This window comes from Balaenoptera ricei, chromosome 13 (genome assembly GCF_028023285.1).
Source record: "Balaenoptera ricei isolate mBalRic1 chromosome 13, mBalRic1.hap2, whole genome shotgun sequence".
Lineage (NCBI taxonomy): Eukaryota > Metazoa > Chordata > Mammalia > Artiodactyla > Balaenopteridae > Balaenoptera > Balaenoptera ricei.
In genome coordinates, this window is record NC_082651.1 from 63,687,985 (window position 1) to 63,707,871 (window position 19,887).

General features: G+C 56.1%; 1 protein-coding gene across 1 annotated transcript in view; it reads right to left on the bottom strand.

The window, feature by feature from the left end:
• Positions 1-19,887, bottom strand: part of TTC7A (tetratricopeptide repeat domain 7A) — a 130,888-nt gene that overhangs the window by 11,586 nt on the left and 99,415 nt on the right. The window contains exons 16-19 of the mRNA XM_059943405.1: positions 15,190-15,306; positions 11,718-11,815; positions 9,860-9,994; positions 3,819-4,021 (exon numbers count right to left, since the gene is read on the bottom strand). Of these exons, the coding sequence (XP_059799388.1) occupies positions 3,819-4,021; positions 9,860-9,994; positions 11,718-11,815; positions 15,190-15,306 (553 nt within the window). The remainder of the gene's footprint in view (positions 1-3,818; positions 4,022-9,859; positions 9,995-11,717; positions 11,816-15,189; positions 15,307-19,887) is intronic.

Sequence of the window (19,887 nt, forward strand, 5' to 3'; positions counted from 1 at the left end):
CTACCTGGAGGGGAGGCTGAGACGGAGCTGGCAGAGACCGTCAGGGCCTGCTCCTGGGATTTCACTGGGAATTTCCATTGGCAGAGAGCACGTCTTTCTCCTTCCGCACCTGGCAGTCTCCCAAAGCCACCTGGCCATCCCTGAGCCTGGTGGAGGCGGCAGCCTGCGGGATCGGGGCTTGAGGGCACAGACTCCTCAGGGACGCTGCTGTGCGCGCGGCGGGAACTCTCTGCCGGCACAGCACTGCCGAAGAGGTGTCTCTTTCCTGCCTGATCTGGGTGGAAAAGCCTGAGCTGAGCCCAGGGTGGAGCTGGAACCATGGAAACGTCCCCATCACATCCAGGGCCGGGAGGGCAGCAGGACAGGAAGAGCGGAGAATATGCTTCTGGGCCAAAGTTCAAGTTCTTGGAAGCCTGAACCCCAGCTCCTGAAAACAACAGCCCTCCCCTCCCAGAGGCTTTCTCCAGCCTGTCTCCAAATCTCCTGTCCCATGTACAAAGCCCGGGAGAGGCCACAAGGCCGGCCTCCTGGTGTTGGACCATCCTGCCCAGGAACTGCAGGGCAGAACCGGGCACGCAACACAGCTCACTGAGTGCATCTCTGCCCTCCTCTCTCCGGAACTCGGAGCGTGGGACTCAGCCACTAAATCAGGGGGCTCACTGAGGAACCCAGAGCTCTTCCAGACCAGGCTATGGGTGGCCATGCTCTCAGGGGAGGGCTGTGTCTCCTTCCCCTTGTACCTAGCAGAGGCCGATGTCCTCAAAGAGCCACAGTGGCATGGCAAGGCCAGGATGTCCTCCCTGGGAACCTGCCTTGGCAATGACTCCAATGGGGGGGGTGTGTGTGCGTACCAGTTCCCCTCCATAGTCCTTTTTCTGGATAATTCTCCAAGCATGCACCAACCTCACGCTGAGACAACTGCTGTGTCTCTCTTATTCGCTACTGACTATTTTTAGATTTGTGAATCTAAGGGATTCACATCAAATCTAAGGGATTTGTGAATCCCTTACATAAGTGCCAAGCTGACTTAGACCGATGGGGAGTGACTTCCATCATGCAGTACCATGGTGAAAAAGATCCCAAGATCCCATCTGTGCTCAGTGGGAAAAAATGCTGTGATGGATAAGTGACGTCTGTCACGGGCGAGGGACTGGAGAGTGTGGCATGTGTTGTGTTCTGTCTTTTCTGATATTGCACTGCAGACTTTCAGAAGCACTCTCACATGCGTCACCTCATTTGATTAGAACAACACTGGTCTAGTAATGATGAAGCTCATTATTCATTTATAAAAGGAGACGTCAGGAGCATGGAAGTTAAGTGTGTCTTTTCCTAAATCACCCAAGTGAATTAGGGCCAGAGCCGGGATTAGATTCCAGATGTCCTGAGTCTGAGGACTGTACAGGGAAGACACTTAGCTCAGGGAACACTGGAGTCCAACAAGCCAAAGTGTTCGCATGTCTTTGGGAAAACAGTGCTTAGTAAATCTTCCCCAGGCTTGAAATTTGCTATTCTTTATGCATATGTGTGGGATGCTGGCAGGAACACAGAGTGTGGAAAGGGGATGGGCTGCCCACGCTGGAGCCAACTGCCCCTCTGGTTGCTTGAAATTTAACAGTGGGCAGTCCTTTCTCCAATTATATCAAATCAGCAAGGCACCCCAGGAAGAGAAAAGGGACCTTTTCAGAAACATCTGTAAGGAGCCACTCCGGACAACTTATTCAGTTACCATGGAAACCCACCCTTGCAAACTGCTTCAGTTTCAGGAAAATAGCTACAAACAATAATAAGCATAAATGAAAAATGGTACATGTTGCTTCAAAATTGTACTTGTGGGCTTCCCTGGTGGCGCAGTGGTTGAGAGTCTGCTGCCAATGCAGGGGACACGGGTTCGAGCCCTGGTCTAGGAAGATCCCACATGCCGCGGAGCAACTGGGCCCGTGAGCCACAACTACTGAGCCTGCGCGCCTGGAGCCTGTGCTCCGCAACAAGAGAGGCCGCGACAGTGAGAGGCCCGCGCATCGCGATGAGGAGTGGCCCCCGCTTGCCGCAACTAGAGAAAGCCCTTGCACAGAAACAAAGACCCAACACAGCCAAAAATAAAAAAAAAAAAAAAAAAAAAAAAAGTCCTGAGACAAGCAGCCAAGGAAGGGCTCCTGTGGCACCTCCATGGTTTTAAAAAAAAAAAAAGAAAAAAAAAATTGTACTTGTTATTGGATTTGGTCGGGTTTTCGAGACCAAGACGGCAGGCTCATATCCACGAGCACAGGGAAAGGCAGCCGTCTGCCTGGCTGCAGGCCTAACGACAGAGCCCACATCCCCCCTCCCAGATCCCTAATCAAGTTTCTGGATGTGACCTCCGGGGAGGCATTTATCAGAGGAGCTAATGTCTCAACTGCAGGAGGAAGGAGGATGTGCCTTGCAAAAAACAAACATTTGTTGAGCTGACAGGAAGGCAACATGGCGCCATGTGGAGGGAACCTGGACCAGGCCAAGATGTTGCTACATGGGCCTGAGCTAGAAATCCTTTAAGAGATCAGGCTGAGATGGGAATCTCTGTTCTAGTCTGTTTTCAAGGACTCTCGGGGTTAGCAAGGACCTTATAAAGATGACCTGGTCCAGCTCCTCCCGCACGTGATATTTATATTCTCTGGGCAACATCCTCACCAGTTGATTCATGAGTCTGTGCTTGGACTATGCCAAGAGTTAAATCGTTTTTCCTGACACTGAGCTGACATCTAACTCCTCGTAGCTTCTACTCACGAACAAATCAGACCCCTTTTGTCAATGATAATCCTTCAGCCACCTGGAGCCATGCTCCTGATGCTTCTGTGTTCTCCATGGGGCAGACATCAGTGATACCCTCACGGCCATTCTCCTCAGAGAGCTCTCAAAGTGAGACATCTGAGGTGGAACCCAGACCCTGAGACTGGGAAAGACTGTGTTGCTGTGGGCTCCTAAATTATACTTCAGAAATCACTGTGCATATGCAGGCCTGTACACTTTCAATCACTACATTTATCCTGATACCTGCTCTCTGAAAGCAGATAAGGAAGGCAAGGAAAAACAGTCTTCCCTAGGGTATGCTATACCACCTGTTAGAGAGATGTTTCCTGGACCAGAGAATCCCCATTGCACAGGTAAGTAAAACTGAGGTTCCAAGAAGGGGCTGACTTGCCCACGATCACCCAGGAAGAGAATAGCAAGACCAGGACAAAAGCACCAGCATCCTGCTCCCAGCCTCTGAACCTTCTCACAGGAGAGTCATTGAGCCCTGGGCACCCAAGTCCTGGGCTCCATGTCCTAGGATTAGGGGCTGCCGGCCCCTCTTAGCACCCCGAGGCCATTCTCAATGTGTGCTTGAGTCAGGCCTGACATGACAGCCCACCCCAAAACATCGCCTGAATCCCACAAGGAGGCATGGAGCTCCTCTCAAATGGGCAAGGCAGCCCCGTGATCAGGGAGGGCCTGGGGACCCCCGAAAAAAAGCATTTTGGTATCTGCCTAGAGTCTCCAGGGCAGGGACCTGATGAGTACCAGTGAAAACCTTCGAGGCTCGATCGCCTTACAGAAACACAGCAAAAGGGAGTCACAAAGAATCAACCAATCCTCCTCATCCCCTTAGGCAGGCTCTGATTGAAGGGGGATGGCCTGTTTCTACAAGAACAGAGAATGGTCTCTGTTCTCCCAACAGAGCAGGAAGGAAGCCACCTCCCCCTGGACAGCAGGTGACAGTGGCAGCAGGGCACTGTAGGCAGTGGAGGCTGCGGGGTGGGGAGGGGGGCCCTGAGGCCTTCGGAGCGGGTGCGGGGCTGACTCACCAGGCTATGCATGATGCGCACGCCGTCGGGGTTCACTGTGAGCGCCTCCTTGTACAGCTGCTTGGCCTCCTCCAAGCTGCCCTTCATCTCGGCCAGCCGGCCCCGCATGTAGAGCACTGAGTGTGACGTGGGGAAGAGGCCCGCTGCCTCCTGGATGCAGAAGCCTGCTTCCTTGAGGTGCCGCTGCTCCATGAACAGCTCGGCTGTGAAACCAGAAGGGCAGGTGAGGCGGTGGGAAAAGTCAGAGGCAGTGGCCCCCTCCCGCATCCGACCGCCGGTCCCCAGAGTTTAGGAACTGGTCTTGGGTGATGGAAACCATCCCACCGAGACACAGCACGGGACTGGCTTGCTCTGGGGTGCGGCGGTAGCACCAGGCCGCGGTTTCTGGGTGCTCACTCTGTGTCAAGTTCATGCTCTGTGCTGCACGCAGACCGACTCCACCAACACTCAAAAACCCTATGTGAACAATGCACTTCTATTACCCACTTCAGGGAGGAGGAAACGGGCACAGAGAGGATAAGGAACTCGCGTTAAGGCCACAGGGAGAGTAAGCGATGGAGCCAGGGTTTGCGCTGGGCTGTCTGACTTCAGAGCCTGGCAGTGGGGACATGAGTGGGGTCCCCTGCAGCTAAGCGTTTGCTCGGGTGACTCTTCTGTCCCGTCACTTCACCTATTCATCACGTATCTGGGAACAGGGGGCGGGAAGCAGATGAGGTCGCTTTCCAGGGAGGGCGGCTGACTAAAGAGCTAATCCACCTGCGTGATCAGGACGAGGACAGCCAAGTGATGCTACCAAGGAGGGGTGGGAGGAAGGAGGCCCAGGGAGCGCCCGCGGAGGGCAGGGCTGGGGCTCACACTGGGGAGCTACAAACCCGCCTGCACTTACTGAGAGCTGACCGTGGGCCAAGCAAGCATCTCCTCTCATTTAATCCTCAGGAGTCTGGGAGGGAGACTCTCCCGTGCCCCAGGCTGACACACCAGGCTGAGAGAGGGAAGGCCTCACCCCAGTCCCTCGGTTGGAAGGGGCAGCTCCTGGCCTCCCTCCAAACTCGGGACTTTCTGTCGCATGGAGAGGAATCAGGGACGCACATGCCTTTCAACCAACAGGTGGGGAAGATCCGTCCCACAAACAGTTTGCCTTCTTCCCCCAGATCAGTAGAAAATAGGGCGGTTTCTCCAACTGCAGGCCCACCCACACAGACGCGCATTTCAAACCCACGCTGCACAGGTACACACCCACCGGAGGCACCCTCAGAAGCGCGGAGCATCGGAGGTGCCTCGCAGCCCACTCAGCCTTCGTCTCGTGGCAGCGCTGGCTCGGCTGCCCCGCACAGATGGGAGGGAGCACAGAAGGGCAAGCAGAGCCGGGCTGGGGGCTTTGCCAAGAGCTGTTCCCAGCACAGGCCGAGAGCTGAGGTTACACGAGTTCACATTAGGTCTGGGGGCTGGGGGCGGAAAACAGACTCCCCAGAGAAAGCTCCCAGAAAAGGTGGAAGACCTGGGCCCAGGCAGCCCGTCTTCTGGTTCCAACAAGAAGCAGGAAAGAGGCCTAAGGCCTTGACTGTAGCACACAGCACAGTGGGCACTCAGCATGAATGTGGCCTAAGGTCCACTGTAATCAAAGTAGCTTGAATGCTGCAGAAGGCATTCTGAGCAGGGTACTCTTTTTCTCCTCTGGAGTTGAGAATTTGGGAGAATCAGAGAATTAATTAAACTCAGAGGAGCCAGGTTCCCATGATAAGGTGCGAGAGAAGCACAGGCTCTTGTCCTCAGAGACGGCCTGAATTGGAGATTCCCACGGTGGAAAACTTGGAAGGCCAGGCCAGGAGGGGTGGGCTTCAAACCCGGGGCCCGGCAGGGAGGGCTGGCTATCTCAGCCTCGCTCTCCTTTGCTCTGCTGTTGTGTTTCCTTCCGGAGCTACCGCCTGGGGCTCTCCGCCGGCTGCCTTCATACGTATGTCCAATGTCCAGCTGCTGAGGACTGACTGTGCCTGGCCCTCCCATGAGAAGGAGAAAGAGGAGAGGGGGGGAAAGCAGAGCAGCTGAGCCACCAAACCACTGGAGTGACCGAGGGCAGTGGAGTGACAAGTGCCATCGCTGAGTGTTCTGGGCGCTCAGATGGGGTCATGCTAGCTGTGCTGGTGTGGTCAGGGAAGTCTTCCTGGGGGAGGCGGCATCTGAGCTGGGGCCTGAGGGCACAGGGACACTTGGACTGGCAGAGAGGAGAAGGGAGGCTGTGCTGACCTGGAGGGCTGGGCCCCACTGTGGCAGGACTTTTCAGGGTCACAGAGGAGAAGGGAGAAGCAGAAGGAAGTGTGTGGTGTGAGTGCTGGGCGTGGGGAGGCCTGTCCTGCATCAGCCCCTGGGGCTGCTTCCTCCATTGTCAGGAGCTGAGCTCAGAGGCCGGCTCTCCACTCCCCTGGACCTTGTCCCAGCAGACACTCCCCAGGCCTGGCCCACCTGCCCACCTGGTCCTGACCCGCCTCATTAAGCTGTTTACAACTTGCTGCCCTGTCTCCTGAGTCCCATCTCTGGAGGCTGGCCCTGGTCCCTCCCTTGGGAACTCCTCACAGTGCCTTCACATCAACAGATTTCAATTACAGGGATCTCCACCTTCTTTCTTCCTCGGGGCCCTGGGCCTTGTCCTGGGCCCACACCAGAGAACATACCCTGAAAAATAGGTAGGACTGCTTTGCTCCGATGGACTTCATTACCAGTTAGGCAGGAACAGACACAGAACAGAGCCAGAGAAGTGAGGTCTCCTGAGGGCTCCTGGCCGCCTTACAGATAGCCCCTGGCAGGCCCAGCCTCCAGGGCGGCGTCCCTGACCTACACACAGACCCATAGGTCTGGGGGCTGCAATGCACCCCTTTTTCCTAGCCTCAGCGTCCCTGGGCAGTTGTTTTACCCAACATGGTGCTCCCCAGACAGCCGGCCTCGGCTGCAGCAGGAGCCGCGTGGCACGGTGCCCACCCACTGCCCGATCCTCTACCTCCCAGTCCTGGCTGCCAGGGCCCCGAGGTGCCCACACCCATCCCGGCCTCCCCTGGCCAGGGCTGGATGAGCAACCAGTGTTACTGGATTTTCCTTGAATTCTCATAGTCAAGGTCACCACTCCAGCAAACAGGGGCCTTGCTGCCCCCTCCGTGTCAGAGGCCCCTCTCTGATCCCCTTGGTCCCTTCTCTCTCCCCCTCCCTTCTGATTTTCACTTCTCTCATCTCCCTCTCTGCCTGCTCCTGACCTCCTCTCCTGTCTGTCTGTCTGTCTCGGCTTTTCTTCTTCCTTCCACCTCTCTCCACCCACCCTCCTCTGTGCTTTCTCTCAGCAGGCTCCAAATGGAAAACATCTGTTCCCTGGAGCTTTGCAACAGTCCCTTTTATTATTTTTTTCTGAGGCATCCTGATCTAACCCTGCACCCAGAGCTGGCTCCAGTCTTCCTGCCCGTCTTGCCAGTGCCGAGCCCTCTTTGCAGGAAGGAAGGCCTTGCTCGGCTGCCGCTGAGCTGAGGAGCAGGGTGAGGGAGGGCCCAGGGCCATGCTTAAGGCCTTGTAGGGGCCTCGCCAGGTGAGACGCGCTTCCTAGAGGCCCTCCGTGAGGCCCCTGAAAGGAGGGGGGACCACCCGAGCTAAAAGGGCAGGGGCCCCCAGGGCAGGAGAGAAGGTTAGACCCTAAAAAGAATACACCTTGAGCCCCAGGGGGGTCCCCAAAACTGTCCCCTAAAGGAAATAAGCAGTCCCCCATGGAGCAAACCCTCAGGACATATGGATGCCCAGGAAAAAGGAGAAGGAAGGGTGGGGGAGGAAGAATGAGAGAGAACAGCAGGGGGCCGGAAGGGAGACCAGCCCGGAGAGTAACACAGAGGATCCAAAGGTCTGAAGGGATTTTTCGGGCTGGTCTGAGACCCTCCATCCCTGGGATGCAGACAGGGGCACCGTTTTCCTCAGGCCACACGGGTGTCAGGGCTGTACGGGCCTGGGCTCCCGACTTCCTGTCCCGGGAGAGCTCTCCTCACGGACTCAGGAGGAGGGGTTGACGGGCAGAGGGGAGGGAAGAAGGACAACCAGGAGCAAAGGAAAAGAGGACACGGGAAGCAGGCACAGAAGGCCGGAGGGAGAAGGGCAGGGGGCTGGGAAAGAATGGAGAGTGGAGGAAGATAAGGGAAGAAAGGAGGAGGAAAGAAGGAAACATAAGAATGAGAGGAGCCTGTCGGACCAAGGCTCAGACGTAGCTTCTGTCTCAACTATATCTTTATAATAAATACGCTCTTTAGACACAGCCCTGACTGCCCTACCGCAGGTCCCCAGTCTGCCCAGCCGACAGCAGGCGTAGCTTCCACCTTCGGGGCCACCTAAAGAGCCAGGGCAGCCCAGACAGGGTGGATCTGTCATCTGGGAGCTGGGACTCGAGCTAACTTCCCCTGACCCAGGGAAAGCCCACGGCCACCTGTGAGCCCCTGGACCTCCAGGGCAGGGGAACTCTCCCTACACCTATTTCCCTCTCTCTGGCACGCTGTTAGCTCCCAGAGACATGAGCTGCAGTGAGAGAGAAAGGTGGGCCATCCTGCCCTTCTGGAAGGCATCTCTTGACACTCAGGATCCTGGAGCATCTATGGGGCCGGGTGCCTCTCCCATTTTCACACAAACCCACTGCCAAAGAGGCAACAGTTTTGAAACTCATCTCTCAGGCGGAAACCCTCCGTGAGGCTTCTCACATCAGACTGGAATGGGAAAGAGGCTTGAAGAGGGAGGGGAGGAGGAGGACAGTTGGGAGATGAAGGATATAACATTTCCCAGCCTAAGACTGGGTTAATGATGGAACTTACTGCCAAAACAGACTGGGATGCAATTTATCTTGAACCAGACTAGGGCCTTGTTTGTTATCCCTCTGGATTTTTCGAAGTTCCTCTTCCTACTTCAGATGTAACAAGCTGACAGTGGAGCACAGCCCCATACCCCTAGCATCTTAAGGGAGCCTGATGTGCTAACTGGGGCAATATTTGCATTATTAACATGCTTTCCGGTCTAGTCTTTCTGTGAATCCTGGTCCAACTTTTCCCCCCATATTTAGAGCCTGTGGAGGGGAGAGCGGGGGCGTCCTGCATACTAATGTGTCCATATGTGAAATCCATGCAGCGGGGAACCTTAGATCCTCAATCAACAAGCACATTCTAACTCTGACTTGCAAAATCCGCAGGTCCCAGGAACGGAATATCTACTTTGCCTCTTCTCCATCTCCCCTCGGGGCTATCGGCACTACCCCCTTGCTGGAGAGGGGGCAGATAGGAGGGTAATCAGTAAAAGGTGAGGAGCTTCACTCCTGGGTCAAGGGAGCATGTTGGCCTGGTGCATTTTTAGGATTCCACTTATCCTACCGCCTTCTTCTTTCTTTTGCTGCTGCCATTTTATCTCATTCAGGTACATCTCCGGCCTTGATTCTCTCTTTTTTCACTCTAATGCACCTCTCACACCACTGTGGGATTAAATTTTCTATCACTTCAGCGAGTCACTCCTCAGCATCCCTTAGCCAAACATCAAGGAACCTCACCACTGGGGGTACCACGCTGCCTCCGCCTCTACCGTCATTATAGTGGACAGGACAGAAGCCCAGAACCATTTACCGAGCACCTACTATGTGCTAACCGCTTGACACACACTAGCTCATTTTAGATCAGGACAGGCAGTAAGTGAGCCGTGCAACTCTGAAGCTGCCAGCCTCCCCAGTACTAACAGACCCTCAAACTCCATGGTGGCAACGGTGCCCACTAGCTGTCAAGAGAGATTGTCACCCGAATGGCAACCCTAGGGTACCCAGCCCTCTGCCTTCAATGAACTTGACCACCAGGCCTCGCTTTCTTGGGGCCAGCACACCTCACCTCTGCTCTAGCTCTCCCGTGAGTTCTCGGGGGTTTGAGTCCTAACTAGCTTTCCTCAGGACACAGCTCCCCGACCTTCGGCTGCCAGGGTGGACCCGGAGGAGCCAGAGGGGGCCCTGGTGGCCCGCAGGCAGGGGGGTGGGTGCCACTGGGGCTGGGGACACTCACCAGCCTGGAGCCAGATCTGTTCCAGCGTGGTCCACAGCTGCATGGGGCCCTGCTTCAGAACCGAGCTGGGCACGGTCAGCTCCGACATGGCCTCCTCCAACCGGGAGGCCGCGATGGACGATGCCCGCCGAGAACCTGCAGAGCAAGGTGGGAGGGGCTGAGCCACAGAGTCCGAGTGCCCCACTGCAGGCCCCAGGACAGAGGCTGCGCAGCCCCTCAGGACCGACAGGGCACGCCAAGTCAGGGCAGGGCAGCCTGGCCCAGCAGCCGCAAAACAGCGCACAGAGCCACTAGGAGGGGCCCACCTCCTACCCTCACCCAGGCCGGAGAGAGGAGCTTTCTGAGGGGCAATCAGGCGGTGAGCCCACTTCTAGGAGTTAATCACTAGGGAAGAACACCATGAATGTCGGCAACTGCGGGCATTCTACCACTGCCTGGGATACCGAAGACAGAAATGGCCTGACTGTCCGCCAACTGGGATTGATTAAAAATAAGTGAGAGTATAATCATACAAGACTATGCAGTCATTAAAATAACGATGCATAAATATGGGTATCGATGCAGAAAGAGGCTGACATTATACAGTTTGGTAAAAAGAAGCAGATTGCAAAAGAGTATGATCACATTTTCACAAACAAGAAAATATGGACATGTTTCTGAAAGTCTGAAAGGCCATTTATTAAGGTCTGAGTGATGAACTGACGGATGACTTTTCCTTTCTTCCTTTTACATTTTTACTTTCTGTTTTCACAAGTGCCTATTATTTCTTTATAGAAAGGTCCCATTGGTGGTGGGGCTGTGAAGGATCCTTGGGTAGCAGCTCAGGCCAGACCCTGTGCCCTCTGGAGAACTTCTCCATGTGGCAGTTCAGAGTGACATGGGTCCCTGTTTAGGATATATAAGGCGTTGACATTTACAATTCACATGCAGGTGAAATGCGAGCACTTTTTTCCCTCTCTCTCAGAGGCAGTAAAGGCTCCAATAAACTCAGGAGACCTCAGGGCAAACCACAGATGATTTCAGTTTATAAGGCGGGTGTATATAGAGTCCTAATAACCTTGTCCAGGGTTCTTCCCTCTCTAATTGCAAGGGAGCTATACTCTCCGTCACCATTGCCTCCTCGGAGTCTGCAGCTCCACGTCCAGCCCAGCAATCCTCAGACCTGCCTCTCAAGTCAGGTGCTGGGCGTGGCTTCGGAAATCAGCTCCATCACTTGACAATGAAGGCGCAACTTGGTTCACGGCCACAGAAGTGGAAAAGATGAGCAATGCCACCAAATACAACTCCCTCATGCTTCCATTCCCGTGACTAATTCTGCTTGTGTTTTTGAGGAAGGTGTTTGCTTTAATCAGGTCCTGGGTTAAAACATGTCAGTTTGCAGATCCTGAACTTGTTTGAGTTTCACAAGTCGTGGATGTCAGGATGAGTTTTTCCAGGAAACAACAGTCAGCTTTGGGTTTGCAGTTGTAAACAGAAGCTCAGCCCTTCCTTTCTACTTGATGGATCTACTGTGGACATTATCACAGCAGACCTTGGCCTTGAGCTTTAGCCTAAGGGGAAACGGTTTCCGTGCTCCACAGCCACCTCTCCACCCCAGTCTCCCCGACTCTCTTCACTCCCCACACAGGGGGTGGGGTCCTTCCCTCGCCTACGCCGGCTGCCCACTTCCTGCCCCAGGGTCAGCAGCCATCCGGCCAAGATGGGCCCTAAAGAGGCCCGAGGTCGGCTCCTTAGCACAGGCCCCTCAGCACAGCGGCCGGTAGGAGGTGGGGTGGGTTTGACCAGGCGGGCAGATGCTCAGGCTGGGAGAGGGAGCTGTGGGCTCACGTGGACGGCTGCCCACAGGGCACATTCTTACCAGAGTCTGCATCGTGGGCATCGGGCAGAGTCAAGTGCGTGCCACTCTGCTTCTTCAGTGTGAGGCCCTCGCCGAGGCTGCCATCCTTTTCCAGGCCTCTGGAAGGTAAGGGAGGGCCAGGCCCCGGTGAGGCGGAGGGGGCTGGCATGGAGAATGAGGGGAGCCTTATGCCAGGCAGGCTCTGGGGCTGAGAGTTCAGGCCCGAGAACAGAGCCAAAGACCACTAGGAAGGATGGAGACAACCAGAGCAGCAGGCCAGACTGGAGCTCAGGCTTGGGATTCTAGAATCTGGCTCACCCCAGATGCTAAACTGACATATTAGGCCTGATCACACACACACACAGGGTGCCCGCTGTGTGCCTGTGGGGCCGTCAGCCTCCTCACTAGTCCCTAACGCTGCCACATTTTGTTTCCAAAGCTACATGCTTACTCATGCTGCTGCCACCAAGCAGGTTCTCGCCATTCTTCTCGGTCCACCCAAACCCCGCATTGTTTAGAACCCAGCCCGAGGGCCCACATCCACCTAGAGGCCTCCTGTGGCTCCCCTGCCCTCACGCTGCCTTCCCTCCCTGCTCTCCATCAGCGTGGATCCCAGCACCACGTACGCCGAGGATGAGAACCTCTCCCATCCATCTATTCCCTCTTCTACTTTTCGTTGCCCTCTCAACGTCTAGCAGAGAGCCAGGCACAGAGCGGGCACTGTGGACTGGCTTCCAACGGAAGCCTGGTTTTGCAGCCCCCCACCTTCCAGGGAAGGAAGGCCCAGATGCCACTCCCTGCCTCAGGTTCCCCCTCCCCGGGGCTGCCAGGGTGGCCCCGAAAGAGCCAGAGGGGGCCCGAGGGTGGGAGATAAACAAGCCCCCCCTCAGTTCCCCAGGTCCCTGCAGCTCCCACAGGGCTAGGGAGGCTCCTCTTTTCTCAAGAGTAGGATGCGGGGGGACCACCAGCTCAGAAAGGCAGCACAACTGGCTGTGCCCATCCTGGGGCACACACAGCCCCCAGGCAGCCCCTGCCCACTGCTGGGGGGGGTGTCTGTGGCCTTGAACCTGCTGGCTGGGGAAGCTTAGAGGACTGCGGCAGAAAGAGCAGGAGAGGAGAAGGCAGGCCCAGCTGGGGGCCAGAGGCCTCCTCCCTTCAGAGGGGCACCAAGACGATGGTCCCACAAATAATGCCAGGGCTGGGGTATCCTTGCCATCCCAACTCCGGTTCACGTTGAACTTGGTTCTTTGGGTGCACAGCCATCTTTGTAGGCATTAGAGGAAACCATCCACAAAAACACAGTTGGTTGGGCTGGTTCCCACCTCTCACACCCCCTTCTCATTCCCGGGAGGCACCTGAGTGCAGTGCAAAAAAGCCAAGGACACTGGGGGAGAGCCACGGGGCTGCCCTCCTTAGCTATGTGACCCTCGGCAAAGCTACTTAACCTTTCTAGATCTTAGTCCTCTCTTCTTGAGATGATCACAGTTATTTTGTGGAGTTAATGAGCATGAGAATGTCCACCTCACAAGGTCATCGTGAGGACTAAATGAGAACGTGGGCAGGTGCCCAGCCTGTGCTGGCCTGGAGCGGATGCACAGACACAGCTTCTCGTCCTGAAGCGGGCTCTCCTAGGGCTCCAGGAAGAGCTCATCTTGGGGACCTCTTGCCTCCTGGTCCTAGGCCCCTACGCTGAAGAACCTGACAGCCAGATGGAAGGAGACAGTCCAAGTTGAGCGTTTAACAAAGACCCAGATGGAGAGAGGGCTGCGCTGGGGCACTGGAGGCTCCTGGAGGGGCCGTGTGGGCTGGCCCCAGGCAGAGCAGAGGAAGGAGGCCAGGGACCAGAGCGGGAGGTGGAGCCGGCAGGGTGGGGCAGGGCAGGCCAGACCTTCAGGCTGTGGATTCTGGCCTTGATCCTTGATTGCCCCAACCCAGATTTTACAAGCCCTAGTTTCTGCTCTGTGGCTCCAGGTTCAGAAGGAATGCTCCCTCTTCTTGGGCAAGCCAGGAGGGGATTGGATCCAACCCTTTGGTCCCCACAAGTTGCCTACAGGTAGCTGGCCAGGCTGAGCTCTGCTCCGCCCTGGGTTGGTGGGGCCGGGGGGTGTTTGCCGGGGGGTTCCCCAGAGATGAGGCTGCGGGTGGTGACTTGAAAAGACCCCAAGGCAAACCCGACCGCCCCACCCTGGAGAGCACCTGACAGCTCCACAGCTCTGCTGCTCCCGCAGGGGTGGCACAGGCTAAGCCCTACACGCTGGAGACGAGGCTGCAGCTCAGAGGGACCCCATCATGATCGCCTGGATGAGCAGGCAACCGGCCACCCGGCTAAGAGGCGCTCTCTGCCAGCGGAACCTGTCACAGCCAGTGAGTGGCAGAGCGAGGGGCATCCAAATGCGGGCCCCCCTCACACCAGAGTCTGGCCCTCACCCTCACAGCACCCAGCTGCCAGGTGGTTCCCCATTTCCCTTCTGAAAAGTCCCTCACCCCAGAGCCGCCTGCTGGCAGCTTCCACCCACCGGTCCTGCTGGGCCCTGGAATCTCCCAAGCCCAAAGGCCTGCAAAGAGAGGGCCGACCCTACCCTGCCCAAGGATTTTACTCCATCAGATTATCCTGGGGCCTCCTCTGTAAATTGCACCTGTAGAGATATTCCTCTGGGGATTGTAAGAGGCTGCTGGGCTGCCAGAGTCCCTGTGAAAATACATATACCTACCAGAGTGGGGTCCCTTGAGGAGATGACACAGCCAGACAAGGGGAGGAGGTGGTACCAGGGGACCGGGAAGGGGCAGTGCACCGCCCCACTCGGAAATGAGGCCCCTTTCTGCTTTGGGCTGTATAGGCTGAGCCCAGGTGTCTCAGTAGGTCTTAGCAAAGACTTTCTGCAGATTCAGCCTGGACAAGAGTGCCCTGCTCTGGCCCAGGAGAATCCCAGAGCTTGGGCTGGGAACTGGAGAAGGAGATGGGATGTGTGGGGACAGTGGGTGAGTGGGGAGGAGTGGGGGCCCTTTTAGAACTCGGCTTCCTCCTCCCCTCCTCTCCCAGCTTCCAAATGGAACCAGGAAAGAAGTGACAGGCTCCACAGGCTGGGGCTCAGGAGATCCAGGTTCAAGCTCCACCACTACCATTTACAGGAGAGTGGCTCTGGCATGTTATATAAGGTCTCTGAGTCCCAGTTTACCCCCTGGGGTGAGGTAAAATCTGACAGTGGATAAGATAAAAGCAGCTGATGGGGGAGATGCTTAATAATGATTTCTCTTCCTTCTTACCCCTCTGAACTTTAGTTTCCTAAACAGCCTCTTTCTGTACTTTAGAGAGGATTGTCAAAAGGTTAAAATTAGAGCAGGAATGTAAAAGGTCCCAGAAGCAGTAAGTCCCATTCCCTCATTCAAACATCCTCAGCACCTCCACCCACCAGGCATCATGGCCACTCAGCTGTGTGCTGTTGCCTTGGCAACCACCGCCTCCCAACTCCATCTGGAGGGACCCGCCACTCACTCCAGCTGGGAGAAGCTGTACAGGGTCTGCCACAGCCGCAGCATCTGTCTACAGGTCACAAGGGCTTCCTCTGGGCCTTTCAGTATCTGCTCCAGCTTCACCTTGGTGAACATCAGGCTGTGGGGAGAGAGCACGGCAGTTAGAATGCCTGAGGGGGACCCCTTCCCCTGGCTTTCCTCCCAGGGTGGAACCCCAAGGGATTATGCCCACCTCCCCAGCCCTCAGAAGGCAGAGTGCCCACAAGCACAGTGGCCTCAGCTGTACCCCTGGACCACGTGTTCTCTCTGTGCCTCAGCTTCTCCATCCTCTCTGCCAAAGCGCAGAGCACTCTTCTGCATTCACCAGTGTCCCTGTCGCTCACGCTTGTCCCCTGATGGTGTACTATCCCGCCCACCCTCTGAAGCACTGTCCAGGGTGGTTACGGTCTTGCTTTCTTTGCCCCTCCTCTCCCTCCACACCCTCGGCTCTGCAGCATCCTCACTGAACACGTGCCTATCTTTTTACTTATATGGCCCGCCAGGCCCACGATGGGGCCTTATATAAGAGACAGACCCAGAAGCAAACTTTGACTCAAGGAATGAGGCTAAGCAAAGAACTGGTGAAAAGGTCACAGAAGGTCAGGGTTCTGCTTTCCGCCTCACCAGCAGGCAACAGGTGCTCAGTTAATATCTCCTAATTGAATGCAAATTGTATCCTGACCCTGTATACCTGATGAGGGTCAAGTTTTACTCTGTCAAAGGATTCTTCCCTGGATAGCCAAAAATTGCCAGCCCTCCTTATACATTCAATAGGATGAAAGTGACATGAAGTCTTATTCCGTCACCGTTTAGGAACAACCTCAGAATCTCTCTCAACCCCCAACCCTGAAGTCCTCTGGGGTAAGAACAGTGGGGATGTGGCCCTGAGAGGGGCTGGGAAGAGAGGGACAGTGCTGGCCCTCCGGGAGGCAGGACACAGGGCTGGCTGGCTGCCTCCCTCTGCCCAGGACACAGACAGAGCGGCAGAACACTGGCTCAGCATGACCAGGACGGGGTCTGGATGCCCTGTGGTGCCAAGTGATAGATCTTTAACTGCTGGGGAGTCTGGGGTCCTGGGGAGGGTCAAGGCAGTGGCTGTTTACCCACACATATGGAAGTACTGCCATCTTTTTACCACGGGTACTGCCAGCCACACTGACGCGCACCAGCTGCCTGGCAGCCTGCGGAGAACCTGGCCGAGCCACTGAGGCCCAAACGAGGCTACGACTCCTGGTTCTCACTGGGTGGTGAGCAGTGACGCCCTTCCGTTCACGGCACTGCTTTTGGGCAAACCCGAGTATCAGGCCCTGAATTTGATTGCTGCCTGGTGGTGCTGCCGGCCCTCCTGAGGGTGGCACACAGGCCCCCGTGGATCACGGAAGCTGAGTCCTGCGTGGAGATAGGGTGCACCTCCATGACCAAGACTGCAGCAGAGGGCAGGCCCCACACTGGGAGGCCAGGCCTCCATCTGGGGGCTTCTCCCTCTGACCTTCCCCCTCAGTCAGGGCCCTGGCCTCCCCTGCTTGCACTGAGTCCTGGGCCTCCAGCCTCACAAAAGACTTCGATGGCTTCACTCCATTCCTTTCTTCTCACACCTTGTTTTTCTCGGATTGTGACTTGGTAGAGAATAAAAAGGATGGAATTTGCCTCTTTTCAGTGGAGAGGGTTTGGGTTCTGGGCAAGGATTATTTTTCTTCCTCACTTTCCTTCAAAAATCCATGTCCCTCCTCCGCCCCTGCTCACAGGGTCGTCCCCACTACCACCACATGGCCTCTCCTCTCCTTTTTCATCCCTTCCCCCATGCTCAACTGTAAATCCCACCTCCCCCAGAAAGCCTTCCCAGACTCTCAGGATGCCCTGCGCCCTCCTTAGAACATTTACTAACGAATCGCCCGGCAGGCCTACGAGGTCCAGAGGGCAGAAAGCGTGGTCCCCACACTGCAGACTGCACGGGCCTGGTCAGGAACGTGGTCTCAGTACCCCGGTGGGAGCTGCTGGGGACCCTGGTCCTGCCATCCCCACTCCCCTTTCCCGGACTCTCAAAAGGTCCAACACTCCACAGGTATTAGGAGCCTCTGCTTCAGGAACATGAAATAGAAGACACAATTTCTGCCTTCAAGGTGACAATCAGTGCTAAAAATGACAAATTGCCCAGAGAATCCAGGGCTGTATTTTTGGATCAGACTCAGTGCAAGGAAAGAACAGATGAGGGGTCTTGCCGGGGCTGGTGTTTGATGAAGAGGAGGGTGGGGTGGGATATGGTTGGGAGCTGGGGGAGGGAAGAGAAGCATGGGGGAGGGGGAGGGCCTGCGGCTGGAACAGGTGTTGGTGCGAGTGAAAGCTCCTCTCCCTGGACGGTCGGGACACCCAGGCTTAGTCCACTCCAAGGCTGCACCTCCTCGGGGCAGGGCCACTGGGAGCCGTCCCTGGGCAGACCAACCCTGCAGCATTCCCCTGCTCCCAAATCTCCCCAGACAGGCCTCCTCTGCAGCTCGCCCCTCTCCGCCCCAGCCCTTCCCCCTACTGCAGGGGTCCGTGGGAGACCTGACCACATCGTATGCCCGGAACAGAAGTGGCTGAAAGCTGAGCTGGCATTACAGTGACTTCTACCAACGCAGACTCTGACATTCCATTAGCGTGAGTGACCCAGAGCGGAATTTCTCAACCCAACCACATCCTTTCCGGGCTGGGGCAAGCACTCCAACAGTCACCCTCCGGTTGGATCCCTCACTCCCAGATCCTGGGAGGCTCCAGATTAGCTCCTGAGATTTCCTTGGTTTCGCAGTTCAGCGCTGCCAGAACCGTCTTCCTCAACAAGGGGCCCTGCCCTGACTGTCCGTGCCACCTTCCATCCCTGCCACCTCTCCCCATGACCTTGGGTACCTGTGGGCTGCTCACAGGGCATAAGCGGCTCACTGCAGTGCAGGACAGCCTTTGTTCCACACTGTCGTCCCTGCTGGGGCTCACCCTTCCTCTCTGACATCCGGCCAACTCCTAACCAGATGTCACCCTCTGACCTTCTGTGCGTCCCCATGGGGGCTGCACCCCGCCCCACCCGCCATGGCCTTTACTACATCGTGGGGACGTAGTCATCCACACACAGCGGCCACGCCTCTAACTCACCACTGAACTCTTTCCGCCTGGCAACGGGGATCAGCAAACAACCCCGCTCCTTGCCACTCTTCTGAGACAACCAAACCACTGGTCCTGCTGGAGCACAGGGCTCCCTCTCCATCCCATCTGCCAGGATGGGTGGCCCAGTTCTTCACACAATGGTACGAGGAGGCTGGCAGTGCCCTAGGGTGCCACTGTGGCTGGTGGGGTCCACACCAACAGGCCAAAGCCTCATCAGAGCACCGTGCTTCGTGGATGGGGCCGTGCGGAGGCCGCTGCAGTGAGGGCTGGGGAACAGAGGGGGCGAGTCCGGGCTCCCCCCTCCCTTCAAACAGCCCAGCCCCTGGCATACCTGTTTTATATGCTGAATGAGTCTAAAATGTCATCGGAAGAAAGGATTCTGAGACTTAAAAAAAACCCCACAATTTTAATCCAACGGTTCCAGTCCTCCTCCAAGAAGCGTGGCCACCTCTGCCCTTCTCTGAACGCTCAGGACAATCTTCAGTTAGCACTTAATTACTCTCTCTCATATATGTATGTATGTGTGTGTGTGTATACACACTTTTTTCTTTTTTGCCACATAGGCTTATGCTTTTAACAATGAAGATAAAACTCATATCAAGCACTGAAATATTCAAACACTCTAGAAACAATCTGCAGCCAGTCCTGCCTATAGATGGTAAAACTACCATTTATCTTGTCCTGTGTCCTGCCGCGAGTCTCCACCTGGATGACGACTGCCTGCAGGACAGGACCCTGCCTCCCTCCATGTCAGTGCCCTCCTCGCCTCCCCAGTGCCTGGCACAGAGCTGAGCACATGGTGTCCGCTTAGCTTAACACTATGAAAATGCGTGTTGTTACAACCCTCCAGCCACGCTCTGCGCCTCGCAATCCATGGTGAATCAGAGCTGGCTTGTGGCAGCCCCACGTCCCGCTGCTGGCTCCTGGCTAGGAGGCAGGCGAGCAATAATCTGCTCACTGATGCCTCAGAACTGCAGAGAGGGCTGGACTCACGCAGCCCACAAGCAAAGTGCTGGCTGATTCCACTTTAAGCTGTCCAGAAGCAAAGTTTCCCAGGGCCTGGGGAGGAACAGGGAGTTCTGGACGTGACATGAAAGCATCTGGCTCCATGTGACTGGGGGTCTTCATCCCAGAGGACGGTCACCCAGGCAGGGCCAAAAGCACAACTGAGGAGAGTCTCTGAGACAGGAAGGCTGGGGTATTGGAATCTTGCGGCCCTCCAACGACCTGACAAAAGCCATTCCGGAAGAGGAATGGCCACATTGCTGTCCTGACCCTGCACTGTAACGTCACTCGGTAGACAGACACTGGCCCAGGAGTGAGAAACCCGAGCCAAAGTCCCAGCTTTGCTGCTACCCAGCTGGGCATGTCACAGGTTCCAAACCTGTGAAATAGGAGTGGAGTCTCTTTGCCCTGTCTGCCCCAGGGACTCCTGCAGGATGAACTGTGATGACCCAGAAGCAGCAGCTGAGAAACCCACAGCTCTACTAAGTCCTTAAGCACAGGCCTGCCCAAGGCTCAGGGAAGGAATTCCTTTAAAAATGCA